General features: G+C 38.2%; 4 protein-coding genes and 1 long non-coding RNA gene across 10 annotated transcripts; 3 read left to right on the forward strand and 2 right to left on the reverse strand.

Annotated features, from left to right (window-relative positions):
* The first annotated feature begins 941 nt into the window (after window positions 1–941).
* LOC124195980 (60S ribosomal protein L22-like) lies at window positions 942–3,005 on the forward strand. Of its 2 annotated transcripts, XM_046590708.1 has the most exons (5): window positions 942–1,093; window positions 1,417–2,280; window positions 2,457–2,578; window positions 2,747–2,852; window positions 2,913–3,005. In XM_046590708.1, exons 1-5 carry the CDS (start codon window positions 1,085–1,087, stop codon window positions 2,952–2,954), a joined length of 1,143 nt encoding a protein of 380 aa, XP_046446664.1. In that variant the 5' UTR covers window positions 942–1,084; the 3' UTR covers window positions 2,955–3,005. The 2 variants fall into 2 exon arrangements, with proteins under 2 accessions (XP_046446664.1, XP_046446670.1); XM_046590714.1 differs by lacking the exons at window positions 2,747–2,852; window positions 2,913–3,005 and having other exon boundaries at window positions 2,344–2,539.
* Window positions 3,006–3,182: 177 nt separating this feature from the next.
* LOC124195973 (syndetin-like) lies at window positions 3,183–8,182 on the reverse strand. The gene is made up of 7 exons (XM_046590698.1): window positions 7,605–8,182; window positions 7,501–7,538; window positions 5,733–7,440; window positions 5,505–5,663; window positions 3,693–3,814; window positions 3,447–3,636; window positions 3,183–3,352 (listed from the first exon to the last, which is right to left on the reverse strand). Exons 1-7 carry the CDS (start codon window positions 8,022–8,024, stop codon window positions 3,239–3,241), a joined length of 2,751 nt encoding a protein of 916 aa, XP_046446654.1. The 5' UTR covers window positions 8,025–8,182; the 3' UTR covers window positions 3,183–3,238.
* On the forward strand, window positions 3,947–5,695 carry LOC124195987. Its single transcript, XM_046590730.1, has 5 exons — window positions 3,947–4,271; window positions 4,340–4,598; window positions 4,662–4,840; window positions 4,901–5,185; window positions 5,277–5,695. Exons 1-5 carry the CDS (start codon window positions 4,137–4,139, stop codon window positions 5,493–5,495), a joined length of 1,077 nt encoding a protein of 358 aa, XP_046446686.1. The 5' UTR covers window positions 3,947–4,136; the 3' UTR covers window positions 5,496–5,695.
* Window positions 8,183–8,952: 770 nt separating the features above from the next.
* Window positions 8,953–11,314, forward strand: LOC124193878. Of its 3 annotated transcripts, XR_006874513.1 has the most exons (5): window positions 8,953–9,071; window positions 9,410–9,957; window positions 10,030–10,109; window positions 10,172–10,292; window positions 10,716–11,314. It is a non-coding gene; the product is annotated as an uncharacterized LOC124193878 (long non-coding RNA). The 3 variants fall into 3 exon arrangements; XR_006874514.1 differs by lacking the exon at window positions 9,410–9,957; XR_006874515.1 differs by lacking the exon at window positions 9,410–9,957 and having other exon boundaries at window positions 10,735–11,314.
* A 1,037-nt stretch (window positions 11,315–12,351) lies between these two features.
* On the reverse strand, window positions 12,352–13,245 carry LOC124193890. Of its 3 annotated transcripts, none has more exons than XM_046587886.1 (4): window positions 13,104–13,245; window positions 12,838–12,995; window positions 12,581–12,769; window positions 12,352–12,505 (listed from the first exon to the last, which is right to left on the reverse strand). In XM_046587886.1, exons 2-4 carry the CDS (start codon window positions 12,974–12,976, stop codon window positions 12,462–12,464), a joined length of 372 nt encoding a protein of 123 aa, XP_046443842.1. In that variant the 5' UTR covers window positions 12,977–12,995; window positions 13,104–13,245; the 3' UTR covers window positions 12,352–12,461. The 3 variants fall into 3 exon arrangements, 2 of the variants coding, with proteins under 2 accessions (XP_046443842.1, XP_046443836.1); XR_006874522.1 differs by having other exon boundaries at window positions 12,449–12,505; window positions 12,581–12,776; window positions 13,104–13,155; XM_046587880.1 differs by having other exon boundaries at window positions 12,449–12,505; window positions 13,074–13,206.
* Between the last annotated feature and the right edge of the window lie 1,018 nt (window positions 13,246–14,263).

Raw genomic sequence — 14,263 nt, forward strand, 5'->3', positions numbered from 1 at the left:
GATGAGCGTGACCGAAAGCAATTACAACTCAAATTTATTGTTTAGACTGGTCTTTCTTCTATATTATGCACGTCCCCCTTTACATTTTTCACTTCATTATTTTCGTTTTCGGTTAGTCTTTCTTGAAAAAGAATAATAATTTCAGATTCAGTATCTTCAAGGATCACTAACTTTATCTATATATTAATAAGTTAGTTATAACTTATAAGCATAAGGACAACGGCAGCAAAATCACCATTCTACCGTGCACCATATAAGACGGAAAGGACCCAGGACCGAAGGAGAGGCCTAACGATTTTTATTTTTTATTTTGGTCAAGGATATAGCTACTTGAAACGACTACCTCGGGCCATCTACTGGTGTTTTGACGATTTGAAAAATGACATCTAGTGGTAATATATGTTCGTGAGTGAACCATGAAAACATCTGCTCACGCAGTCACGCTGCTTGCATATAGCCATATAGGAAAATAGGTGAAGATGTATCACACATAAAATAATAAGAAAAATAACAAATGTACATGTAAAATAAAAAATAACGAAATAATAAAGCGAATTAAATAGTTAGTAAGAGTTGAGGCTAATGAGGTTAGATTACCCCACGTCACACTTTGTTCATAATTGTTACGAGAATTCGTTTATATCACCACACACATTCACTGTACGGAATGGTTTTTCGCTTTTGCTTTTATCTCTGCTTTTAGATATTTTTCAACACATAGAAAATCCGCTGCATATATTTGTCGTTATTGAACCTACACAGATACACTATATTTTTGAAATAATTAACTATTTATTTTCCGGTAGGGTTTTGAATAACGGTTCTTATCATAAATAACTACAAAGTTCATGTAAAAAATGTCCGATTAATTCTACGTTATCATCTTTTTTCATAACTTTACTAACTTCACTACTAATGAAGTCTGACCGAGGAGCGCAATCAGATTGAGTCCCTACCGCACATGTGTTTAGGGATTGAATAGTAACGAACAATAAGTGGCAGCACTCGTTTTACACCTTCTCTTCCTATCCTCATTTTTGTCAGACTCTTTCACTTATCTCGCTTCTGCATCAGGAACATCACCATGTCGCCGGTAAGAGTACTTTTAAACTAGCAAATACGTGGTAAATTGACTGGTAATTGTCTCAAGACGAAAGTAATGTATTGAGTAATATGCAAGTAGCTCAGTTATTGATATTTTTTAACGTTTTTCATATATGTTAATTGAATATTGAAATAGACCACGCTGTCAACGTGGTGTGAGTGGGTAGTACCTTAGGGAAACTGATGATACATCCATTATAACCGAACTAGAGTCTCTGAATCTTTATGTTGAATGGATTAATCTGAAGTTTCATTTGCCTCATGTTTAAATCATGTTTAAAGTTGAAAGTTAATGTGTCTTATTTTTAACAGGCAAAGAAAGCACCAGCATCTGCTGATCCCAAGAAGGCCCCGGCCCCCGCTGCAGCCAAAGCTGCCCCAGCTGCTGCTGCTGCAAAGAAGCCAGCTGAGAAAGCCCCTGCTGCCAAAGCAGCCCCAGCTCCAGCTCCAGTGAAGGCTGCTGCTGCAGGAACCGCTAAAGCTCCTGCTCCAGCTCCAGTTACCAAAGCCTCTGCACCAGCCGCCAAAGCTGCACCAGCTAAAGCTCCAGCTGCACCTGCTCCTGCTGCCAAAGCCCCAGCCAAGGCTGCAGCACCAGCAAAGGCAGCCCCCGCTGCTGCTGCCCCTGCTGCTAAGGCTGCTCCTGCTGCTAAAGCTGCTCCTGCCAAGGCTGCCCCCGCCAAGGCTGCTGCTGCTGCTAAACCAGCGGCTGCTCCAGCTCCCGCTGCTGCTGCTGCTCCCAAGAAAGGCGCTGCTGCCCCTGCTCCAGCAGCCAAGAAAGAAGCTGCTGCCCCAGCCAAGAAAGGTGCTGCTGACAAAAAAGCTGCCCCTGTTGCTGCTCCTGCCGCTGCTGCCCCAGCTAAGCGAAAGGCTGATGCCCCTGCTGAAAAGAAGGCTCCAGTTGCTGAGAAGAAACCAGCTGTTGAGAAGAAGGCTGCTCCGGCAGCTGCAGCTCCCAAGAAGCCAGAGGCTGCTGCTAAGAAACCAACAGAGAAAAAAGCTGAGAAAAAAGCTGCTCCATTGAAGGCAGCAGTAAAGGCCAAGAAGGAGACTCCCAAGAAACTGGAGGCTGTCAAACTCAAGGGAAAAGGCTACAAGGGAAAGAAACTTAACCTCAAGTTTACCATCGACTGCACTCACCCAGTTGAAGATGGCATCATGAATGCAGCTGATTTTGTAAGTAGCTATCCAAATCTTATTACTGAGGGACTTATGTTCCAAAGTACTAATGATCAATAGGTTAGGGTCACCTTCCCTAACTGGTTGGACTCTAGATTCCCTTAATGGGTTTCTGTTAGGGTCACCTTCCCTAGAAGAGTCAGTGAAGACCAAGATCTCTTATTTGTTTACAGGAAACCTACTTGAAGCAGCACATCAAGCTGAACAAGAAAGTTGGAAACTTGGGTACCCACATCCAAACTGAATTGGCCAAGAGCAAGATCATTGTTTCCTCAGATGTTCCTTTCTCCAAGAGGTATGTGTTGTTCTGGTGTTTGATTACAGTAATTGATATGATGATATATCCATAAGATTAACGAACTAGAGTCTCTGAAAACTGATGTGTGGACTACTCTGAGACTATTGTTGATCTTTTTAGTAGGTAAATGTAAATCAGTGAATAAGTATTTTATGTTTAAATTAGGTATTTGAAGTATCTCACGAAGCGGTATTTGAAGAAGAACAACCTTCGTGATTGGCTGCGAGTCGTTGCTAACGGAAAGACCTCGTACGAGCTCAGATATTTCAACGTAAGTGAATAATATCAAGTGATAGTACCAGTAACGTAACTAATTTGTTTTTGTTTTTAGATTAACAACGAAGAAGAGGATGATGATGACGATAAGGAATAATCTGTTTCTCTTGTTCCGTTTTTGCTATCTGGTAATAAACGATGGCCATGACATTTGTACAATTATTATTGTGGAAAATTTCACTATTATTCTAGTTAAATTCGAAAGGTTCAAGTTGGTTTTAAAGTAGTTAAATAATTGCGATAGACCAATCGAGTTTTTAAATTCCTGATATAAGGTGACAGTTAAATGATGGAATGGAATAACCTTTTGACACGGAAATTCTGGTTGATATTATTACACATAACTTGTATTATCGGTAAAGATTAATTGCAACATTTACGTTACCGACGATTCAAGTCCAAGTCTTCCATAAACGAGGTCAAATTTAAACGAATCTTTTTACTTCCTTGACTTACACACTGGAGAAGATTCATCATCTGCCTTGGAGAATATTCCTGAAAAATGATCAATACAATTTTTATGTTGCTTTAACTTTAAACAATACTGAAACAAACTAAACTTCTCTTCAAACCAAATCAAAATTATTACCGTTTGTTCTTGGATCCATTTTTCCAATGCATTTTCGGGAAGATAATATGCTTTAATGTACGTTTCAACTATGGATGGATCGGGAAGAGGTCTTAATCTAGTTAGACATTCGACTTTCACTTGGAAATGCCTCAAATCTAATTGCATTAATGCACGGCCTTCATTCGTGCATTTCCGCACAGCGGAAAACCTATCAAAGGGTAACTATTTTTAACAACATCTTTAATAGACAGTTGAAGCTAATACCCGTCAAGCAGCATGTGATAACACACACGAAGGATTTGATCCCATAAAATGTTATATATCTCGGCAGGCAGCGTATGAGGGTAGCAGACACGAAGAACACTCGAATCGTAATCGTTCAGAACCTGCAGATATAAAAAAGAACGAAAAAAGCTGTAGAGAAATCGAATGAAAATTTTGCATTAATGAAGTATTTTCCTATTAAATTTCGTGGTCACCTATGTAGGAACGCCCATCCGTTTGCCAGATTTTTTTTATATACATACAACTGGTGGAAAACCGGAAACGGAAGCAGTAAAACAAGTAAAATAGTAACAATGATGACCACACCGACAAAAGCCTTTCCATACACAACTACTCTAGAGACCTAGAACTGAGGGCTTCTTTAGCGGTTTCAATTGTACATCAACAGCTTTTGGAATTGGATGACAATATTTATCTCCGAAAATGTGGTCCATTTTGCATTTAACCGTTTTCTTGGAATTATTTGTCTTTAGTTTTTCGTTAGAGTGGGGCACTCATTCACTTTTACAACCCGGAAGTTGTCCGAACTCTAACTCGATGTCACTCAACATTCATCAGGTATGTTTTACATGATAATCTTTCCGTTCAATAACATTAATTTGCTTTCATAATTTTACAAATATAAGATAACAGGGCAGTGGATAATTCAACATCTCCCATGGCCATTTCCCCAGTGTTGTCAACAACCCATTTTAAACTTCGAGGAAGATACTGAGAATCAGAATAAAACCGGAAACGACACTAATAGCCACTGGATAAGAATATCATTGGATTGGCCCAATTGTAAAGACCAACCAGAGACATGGCAACAACCATTGAAGTTTCGTCTTATGCAAAATCGAATCACCGAAGGGACATTTCTTATAAAACTATCCTGGCCTTTCAGTACATACAGCATTATAAAATTTAAGTTCCTGACCTAGTATATAATTTTTTGACATTTTTCAGACGCATTTGGTTTTGCTACACTGAATTTTGTTTCAATCGACTACAAAAAGTACGCAGTTGCTTACATCTGTCACACCTTTCTTCTTGAACACATTGCGATTCCGTTCATTATGGTACGAACAAACACAGACCTAGATTTCACTGATTGGCAACGAATGAAATGGACTTTGATAAAACAAGTTAGTACATATATCTTCGATCTTAAAAAATTCCCATGTTCTAACTCGTTACGAAAATAGGGTATCCTATCTGCATGGACTCTAATTGAAACGAAAGAGCAATGCAATGAAGTTATCGATTATAACTCTGATCGGAACGATGGAGACACATTTCATGAAAACCAACCAAACAGCTCAGAAATCTATGACGGCAGTGGCCACACTGAATCGAGTAATGCAGTAAGTTTCCCAACAAATACTGATGAAGAATACATACACAATGTACCATACAGTAAAGACGGAAAAACTACGGAAACGGCTTCTGTAGACCCTGACGCAGAATGGATAACGACAAAACATATTCAAGTACGTGTAGCCTTTGTCGAAGAAAGCTGTGAGATACGGTTGAGAATAATTAATTTCAAATTTTGTTGCTGATTTTTTTTTCCCTGAAAAGATTCAAGGACCAAACCAGAAACCAGAATATCCTACCCCGGACACTGTGCTTTGGCCGGCAATTTTAATGGAAAATCAACCTGCTTCAGACCAACTAGAAGGAAATCCCACATACACAACAGCTGCTGAAATTGCACCACTTATTGCACCTTGCAGCGGCTCCGGCGGAGAAGAATTGGGAATAAGCGACAGAACAATAGAACTAAGAGTAAAGAAATGAACACCTTACCTGAAGTATATAGTCCACGTAAGAACTGTGCTGGCTCATTACTTCTTTCACCTCCCACTGAACGCGGCTCATCATGTTTATAATGTGTTCTGAATCAAGGTATCTATGGGCAACTACGCTGAAGATTGGGACACGCAAATCGTGTGCCACTGATGTAGTCTGCAAAAGAAAAGTAAATATTAAAAAATAAATATTGGTTCAATTGAAAGAAATTTGACAAAAACAAACTTGTGAAAAAAATTGGTTGAGTAGAGATTCTTTAGAAGGTGGAATCAAATCCAAAAGATTCGGCCGCAGCAACTCTAACTGGCGAGCAAGGAAAATAACTGACTCGGCGGCAATCAAACGGAGTTTGAGTCCATACAATTGATTAGGATGATCCAATTGCAAAGGAAGGCAGACTTTAGGGCACGATACTTTATCTCCTGCGGAAGAAGAAAACGCAGCAGTGTCTTCAGCGGAACCGACCGTTTCTGAAGTGGTGGTTGAAATTAAGGTCTCCTCGATTTTCATGAGTACAGCACGGAGCTTTGGTGACGTTGCATCAAGTGCTGAAGAAGTTCCAAATATTTTATACACAGCATAAAGGTAGTAATCGAACAACTGGTTCAGACATATCAACACGTCGAACGCAATTGATTTTAATAAATGCATAAAGTGGATGTATCGTCCAAATAAGCGTAGTACGGATAAAGTTGTGTTTGCCAGAAGTGGTAGCACAGATCCACCTTCTATTTTTCGGTCGTCATTACATTCATACGAACTGTCTGAAATCCCGGATGAGCCAATGAATCTTTCTTCTGGTGGAGATATTGCACGTGACGAGAAGGGCGAGGTAACTGAATCCACGAGGTAGAAATTCTCATTTGAAGGCGCTTCAGAGTTACTTGAAGAAAGTTTACTTTGATTGAGGAATCGAAATTCCATCAAATGGAACACGTTGAAATTCGAACGGACTGGGCATTGCTCCCACGATTCGTTTTCTAAAAAGACACGGAGTTCATCAAGCTTCCCACGATGAAAGCCGCGAAAGTAGTTTATGCTTTGTTGACGAACACTCTCTCTGAGAACCTCGGAATTACTCTGGCAAAACTGCTTTCCCATTTCGACTAGAGTTTCTACTATGTCCAGCATATCTAGTAATTCATCGGTGCTGAGATGCCACACGTCAAAAGAAGATAGCAAAGTCCGAATCTTGATTTGGACATCTTGCCACAGACGTGTTCTTCCATGCTGAAGCTTTTGTTCGAATAAAGCAGCGGGAACTGGATCGCACTCACCCTTCGAATGATCAGTATGCCAACGGTGGATTTGATTGTAGTTGACTGTGATTTTCCATAAGCAAGTGCTTAATTCACACAGACATGCAACATAAAGTTTTGAATTAATACATTTGCAAAGTTCATGGAACTGAAGTTTATGGTATTCTGTGGAAAGTTTTAGATTGTCAGCATCTATTCCTGATGTGAGATTGGAGCACGAGAGTTCTGCATACTTCTGTAACAACGACAATGTTTCCTGATGAAGTCCTGAGGCAAAATGAAGGTTCAGTTGATCTAATGCTGCAGATTGTTTCCCGAGTAACGCAAATGCTGACTGTAGCTTTCCATACTGATTTGAATCAAATTCTTTGCAGGACTTTGACAAACCAACATCTAGTTGTTCTTCAGCAAGTTCCATGGTATCTTGAAGTCTTGAACTCAACTGAGCAACACAATTGAAGTGTTTGTATGTGTTTGCAACATGCTGGCCTTCAACAATAAGCTGTATTGCTGCAGCATAGCTTTGCTCTCCTAGTAGTTCCTGAACCCTTACATTCATTTTCCCCAATGTTTGTATGGTTTTCAAAGATTTTGTTATTTTTATTAGATGGTGCTGACGTCTGTAGTGTGCTAGTAGTCCCAGGCTTGCAGTGGTCAAGTTGTTTCTTGCTTGACTGATAATAATTAAAGAATAGATTAGAAGTAATTCAGTTTTATAAAATAATAGAAAATACTTTATATTAATCCGTCCATTGCTGCATGTGTCTAAGGCCTATTAAAAAAGTACATTAGGAAAATTCATGATTCACCAGTGAAATAACATTTTATTAAACATTACCATATCAAGATTTTCCTGGAGCTCCAAAACTTTACACAGCTCATCGGCACAATGAGTTTGCTTCTGATGAATCATAGAAAACAATTTATTTGTTACACAACTTAACTGTATTCCTAAGATTTGTCTCTGATGTCTGATGTAATTCAAATCGATGACCAATGGAAATTTATTTAGTTGATATCGTCCTCCATTGCAGTTTTCATCGACAAACCCTGCTTCAATTGTATCAAAAACTTCTTGCTGAGAATCTGGATCTGAACAAGCATTTTGATGGACATGCGAAGAATCACGGTCAAGATTTTTTATATCTGCTGTCGATAGTCCAAGCTGTTCCTCTACGGAGACTGACACTGACGTCGGTATATCACCCCCTTCTTTACTTAAAGTCAACAAATCTAAAACTTTCTGACGAAGATCCATTTAACTGAATGAAATATACAACAGTGCCTTGGGGAAATCGGGAAAAAACTTTTTCTGTACCTATATGTTATTGTTTAGTGGTTTAGTTGACATATGATATAATACAGACAACATCAGATGTGCACTTCACTAGTTCATTCGTTTACCCCTAGCGGTTGAATCTGAAGTTGCCATGTAAACAAAATGCTTGGGTTGCAACTTGCGAGTTTCACATAAAAAATAAAAATAAAATGCATAATACCTACAGAAAAAAAAACGGGAAATAGTACGAATTTTATACATCAGATTTGGCATTCAAAAATTAATGTAAAAAAAAAGATCAAATCCAATATTTCGGAATTTCCCAACACACCCGTTGTGGACTTGTGGAGCTGGTGCTCTTGCAAGTTTCCACTTGCCAGACAGGCAGACACTTCCACTCTTCCTAGGCAAGCAAGTAGGCAGAGCTATCTTCCAGAGAGAATGGGAGCAGAGGGCTCCGGCTCCAACCTATATTAAACTGTTACCATTATATTCTATTAATCTATAATCTTGACTGAAGTTCTTTTTTTATTGTGGTCAAATAAGTCCGTTTACGTGAAGTTTTCTATCTTTTTCGATTGTCCATTTAGTATATGTGTTATCAGTGGGTCTCCCGTTAATCCTACACGTGGTAGAAGCAAAGCAGCCAAATGTGCTTGTCAACCCAGGATATCACATCACTTTTGTGCATTTGTGAAAGAAATTAGTTGTGGTGGTTAAACAGTCCATGTGGGAAAAAATATTTAATAATTCAGACTGTTCATCTATTACCGGTTTTAAATGGAGTAAATTTAGACTGATGTCTGACACACAGGCAAAATATCCAACTAAAATTCTCTTCATAGTTGTAGTGTATGTTTATTGTAAAGTTTATACTAATTCCTGTTATTTCTCCTTTTAATAGGTCATGATCAGATGGAAAATATTCTAGAGAATGAAAATATTCTGTCTAGGGAATGATGCCTCAAAAGAATTAAAGAAAGAACTGTGGTTGCAATCTTCAACAATCCTGCGTAACAATATTGCGTGAGTGTCAAGTTTTTAATTTTTTTTCTGCTTGTTATTTTTTTAATAATTTTATAAGTCTTGATAAGCTAGAGCAGGGATCCTTTTCATTTCATTTTACTGCTTTAAATTTTAAAAACAGTTGTTGTTTACAACGCTATGATGGCTTAGATTGTTTTCAGCGGTAAAAAACATTAGTTTCACTGTTTCAGTTACTTTTACTATTACACTATTCTTGTTTGTTTGCAAAACTGAAAAAAATCATTGAAGAATTCTTCGTCAACGTCAATTTTGTTATGCCAAAAACAGTGCAGGAAGAATTCATCCCGTTACGCTATTTCGTGTGCCCTGACACGCAGGATACGAATTACTTGTAATCTAAAATTGAGCGAAGATGGTGGACGAGAGTAGCAACGCAGAAGCTGCTCACCTCTGGAAGGCGTTGAGCGAAGATGAAATCAAAGTAAATTGCAGTTGGTTCCGTGTCCTCCACTTCCAAATCAGTCGCTCTTCTCAGATCCTGATTGAAGTGATTGACGAATTTGGTAGATTGGTCCACCCATCAAAGTGTGAAGTTCCCTTGATGGATTTAGTCGTAATAATTTAAAAAAAAAATTGTTATTGTTGTCCATGTTGTTGGCTGAGACACTGAAGATGACATCTTGTGGCCAGGTTTGTCTTCAGTTGTAGGGCGTAGGCTAGCCCTTTAGCCCCTACCTTCTTGGTTCATTCACTTCATTGTTAGGTTGAATCATGAGGTTCTGAGAGAAAGAGTCGCCATTTTTAGACCTTTTTATTTTTGGGGGTTTTGATGTTAGCTTGATTGCCACTTGTGAGGCATTTCTTAGAATGTGATGGGTTTAAAGTTGGTTCGGGTTGGCGGTTCGTGAGCTTGCTATTATTCTTGGTATAATTGATTCGATTAAAATGTGCAGTGAAAGTGGCCTGAAAGTGTTTAATTTCAATTTTTTATTTGTAGATGAATTTTGATGCTGAATGACTTGGAAACCATGCTGTCCACCACGCCGAGAAGCTGAGAAACATTCTGCTTGTACAATGGTAAAACAATTAAACTGATTGAAATATATGTGGATCATAACATTTGTAATGTTTTATTGCAGGCACCTCTTAATAAAAGGAACTTGAGCCATCCAATCTAGGGCTTCCATCCAATCGTGCAGGCTGCATGGAAGTCACATTTACCTTTGCTGTGAACATCATGAACACATACACTATTTGAAGGTGACAATCTTATCCAGTTTAGATTTTACAATTAAAATGTGATAAAGCTTTGCATCCATTGGTTAGTTTTAACATTTTGGGATTTCATATAGTTAACAGCTATTTCCTTCAGGGTTGTGTTCTGTTATGGATTTTTTAAAGGGGAGTTTGTTGTATGCAAGAAAGGCAGATTCCGAAAGAAGTTTTGTTTATTTGTTCCATTGTTGAGTATCCTTTAAAGTTGAAATGAATTTGTATTTAAATCTTGAATTAGTCATCTAGTTTCATGTAAATTTATTAATTCAAGTTTCCACGATAGGTATAAGATAATGTTGCCATATAATATTTGGGTTGAATATTTGAAGTGATATAATGTAGCATATTATTTTTAGTTTCGTACAGGATTTCCAATGATGCTGAAGATTAATTTTATTTTGTTTATAGGTTCATGTTTATGTAACAGTGGTGTTGTTGCAGCCTTTGGTGGTGAAAGATATCTGCATCAAGTTGCTGTTCCTGTGGTGTGTTGTTGCAGCCTATGGTGGTTAAAGATATCTGCATCGAGTTGCTGTTCCTTGTGCATCCAAGGTGCTGGTTTTGTGCTACAGAAGTTGCATTCAGTATTGAGTTTAATTGGCTTCGTGTCTATGTAGTTTACCTTTTACATGTTGATAAGAAACAAAAAAAGTAATACTGGGAGGATTATGTCAAACAAATAATAAACATGTCAGGGATGGGGAAATGAGGAGGAAGTTGGGGTGGGGTATTTGGTTATGATTTACTAAAAGAAGTGAGGTATATTTGTAATGAATATGCAGTACTTTGTGATAAAAACTGTTGTTAACCTATACCTTCCTGTCAACCTATACCTCCCCTACTTCCACTTACACATCTATTCCTAAAACCCCATAAGCACCAACATCAAATCCCACATATCCAATCACATCCATTCCTAAAACCCCACAATCACCAAACACCCAACATTCACACAATTTTTGTATATGTATAATTAAATTTTAATAAATAAAATGCATTGTATATAACATGGGTGTAACTATATTTATTCTCGAACACTTGCAAAATAAAAAATTCATTAAACAGAGCGTCCGGTTCGAGACATTTTTTTTGTGCGAGGCTTTTTAGCAAGCAAACCGCCACCCAATTCGACAAAAAGTGGTAGTTTGTTTTCACGGAAATTGCGTCAGACGGTTACAAAATTTCTAGTTCAACAATCTCATGTAGAAATTAGCATCTAGTCTACTGGTGCAAATTGCAATTCTTTAAGCTTGATTAATTTAGGTGATGTGTTAAAAGCGATTGTGGGTAGCTAAAAAATTGAACTACCTTTTTCTGAATATTTTGGTTTTAGATCACTTCGTTGTTTTTAGATTTTCTTGTGATCTCTCTCAAAATATTATGAAAAAGCAAATTAGTTCTATTTTTTAGCTACCCACAACAGCTTTTAACACAACACATAAATTAATCAAGCTTAAAGAATCGCAATTTGCACCAGTAGACTAGATGCTAATTTCTACATTAGATTGTTGAATTAGAAATTTTGTAACCGTCTGACGAAATTTCCGTGAAAACAAACTATCACTTTTTGTCAAATTGGGTGGCGGATTGCTTGCTAAAACTCACACATGCAGTGTCGGCGTAGATCCAGGGAGATTACCTGGAAATGGAAGAGGATAGAAGAGTGCGAGGCAAGTTTTACTGGGGAGCGATTAGTCACTACTAGGCTTCCGGGTTAGACTCATGACCCTCAGATCATGCGCCTTCCAAGTCCCCGTTCGACCAGAGCCCTCCCCTCCTCCTGGTTTCACAGCGGGTGAGTGACCACCGGCGGGCGTTGGTTAGTGGTTAGTTAGGGAAACGGGGCCACAGAAAAGAAGGGAGCCCAGAAATGCACTTCTAACTACACAATTTATCAGTCTTGGATTACAGCATTCTCTCGTCGGTTTTCAGTTTCACCAATGGAGTCCATGATCAGTAGCGAAGGATAACCCTGTAAGCAGAATGAAAATTTATTTTGGATGACAATAATTTTCAATAAGATTGTAGCGACAAAAAGCAATACCTCAAATCAAGAGGGACTGTGTAAGGAGCTTAATAGGGAGATTCAAGGGTAGCAGCCATTGGGTTAGCAAACAAGGGACCTTGTTGACTTCCTTGAAAGAACATTACTTTTCATAAACTCTGCCATGCAAATTTAGGAACCTGAAGGTTAGAACCTGTAAATGAAAATTTAAAAAAATATTTTAAAAATAAGTAAAAGAATAATTAAACAGTTTTAAGTATATACTCACGCAATATTGTTCTCGCCAAAATCATCATCTCGTCCAAGGAAACGCCATCACACATCGCGAACAGCCAAAAATCTAAAGGGTAAAACTCCGTGCTATGTTGAGAGCAGGGTAGTAGAAGTCGATTGGGTAGTCGAATGATGCTGGCCGCCTGAATGATGTTCATGTAGGCCGCATCTTCTCGGTCATTACCTAAATGCTCAAATCAAGAAACAAAATGTAAACAATATTTAATTTCAGTGACAAGACAATGAAGTTACACAGGCGACAGGTAACACCAATCAGCTTTCCTAAGCAATCCAGAAGATGGAATGAGTAAAGTTCGATGAAAAAACGAATGATCCGCGTTGAACGTGTGGTCATTGCCTTATTTTGGAGGGATAACCAGATGCCCCACATTTGGTCTTATAGGCAACATCTAATTAAGAAACAAAACAATCATTAAAATTGCTATTAGTATGACAATTTCTCTAAATTCAATGTAAACACAACTTTCAATGATGATAGCATAATCACAATATTTAACCTTTTTCTTTTGTTGTTGACAAATAGGGAGATTCAAGGGTAGCAGCCAACGGGTTAGCAAACAAGGAATCTTGTTGACTGTAAGTCCTTTTTCTTGAAAGGACATAACTTCTCATAAAGTCAGTCATGCCAATTTAGAAAACCTGTAAATAAAACAAAAATTCATATTAGACTCATAGACTGCAATTAATAAAGTTCAGTAACATGACAAGTGAACTTACACATGAAACCACCAATCAGTTATCAAAGATTCTCTAGAAGATGGAATGAGAGTCCATGCTGGGGTCGGTGATCTAGCAAGTTCAATAGAAACAGCCAATAATTAAGATTAATCCTAATGAAACATGAGAAGAATATATGTTTTAGCATTAAATAAAGATAGTGTTGGTTTTTACCTGTATCATTTTGATGACACATTCAGTAGAATACAATGAGTTTGAATAAAATAGTTGACGGTAGCCGGTAGGCTACACGACTTTCACGTTTCCTCTGACTGTAAGTTGATGAAAAACATTAAGGTTATCCAACATGTAGGCCTACACGGAATAGAACACATCACCGACAAGTTACAGACGAAATCACTCGAGTTTACCTATGAATTCATTGGTAATTTTCAAAGCTAGCTAAACGTTGACTCATGACTGTTTACTCAGATGAAATGATTTCCCTAGGTTACAAGCGGTTTTTTTTTTTAGTTTGAGTGTTCTGACAGGAGAAACAACGGAATAGGCTAACACCCTAACAGAATCTGATATCATGCTCTGTTTGAAGCCTGGCTGGAACTAAACCGCTTGGCGGCGCTGTGCGGTGGTAGGGCAGTTTTGCAAAGCAGTGGGAACTGGGAAGGGAAACAAAGATTTTTTTTATTTACTTTTTTTTTCTGATGGATTCGGCGTGCCATAATAATATACAATGGCATCTACCGGTAAAAATTCATATGAAAAGCTAAATCAAATGAGTTTCAATAGCTAGCGTGAAAAGAGTTGGTAGACCGAAGACGTACGTAAGAACTAAGAAGGCCAAGAGAACGAATTGGCGACCGACAAAAAGGCGACGGAACGGAGTAATTTACTGGTAATTAGCGCTTTCAATTTTGAATTTCCACATACCATTTTTCTTTCTATCCGGCAAGCAATACTTTTCCTTCGTATTGTAGCTCGC

This window comes from Daphnia pulex, chromosome 1 (genome assembly GCF_021134715.1).
Source record: "Daphnia pulex isolate KAP4 chromosome 1, ASM2113471v1".
Taxonomy (NCBI): Eukaryota; Metazoa; Arthropoda; class Branchiopoda; order Diplostraca; family Daphniidae; genus Daphnia; species Daphnia pulex.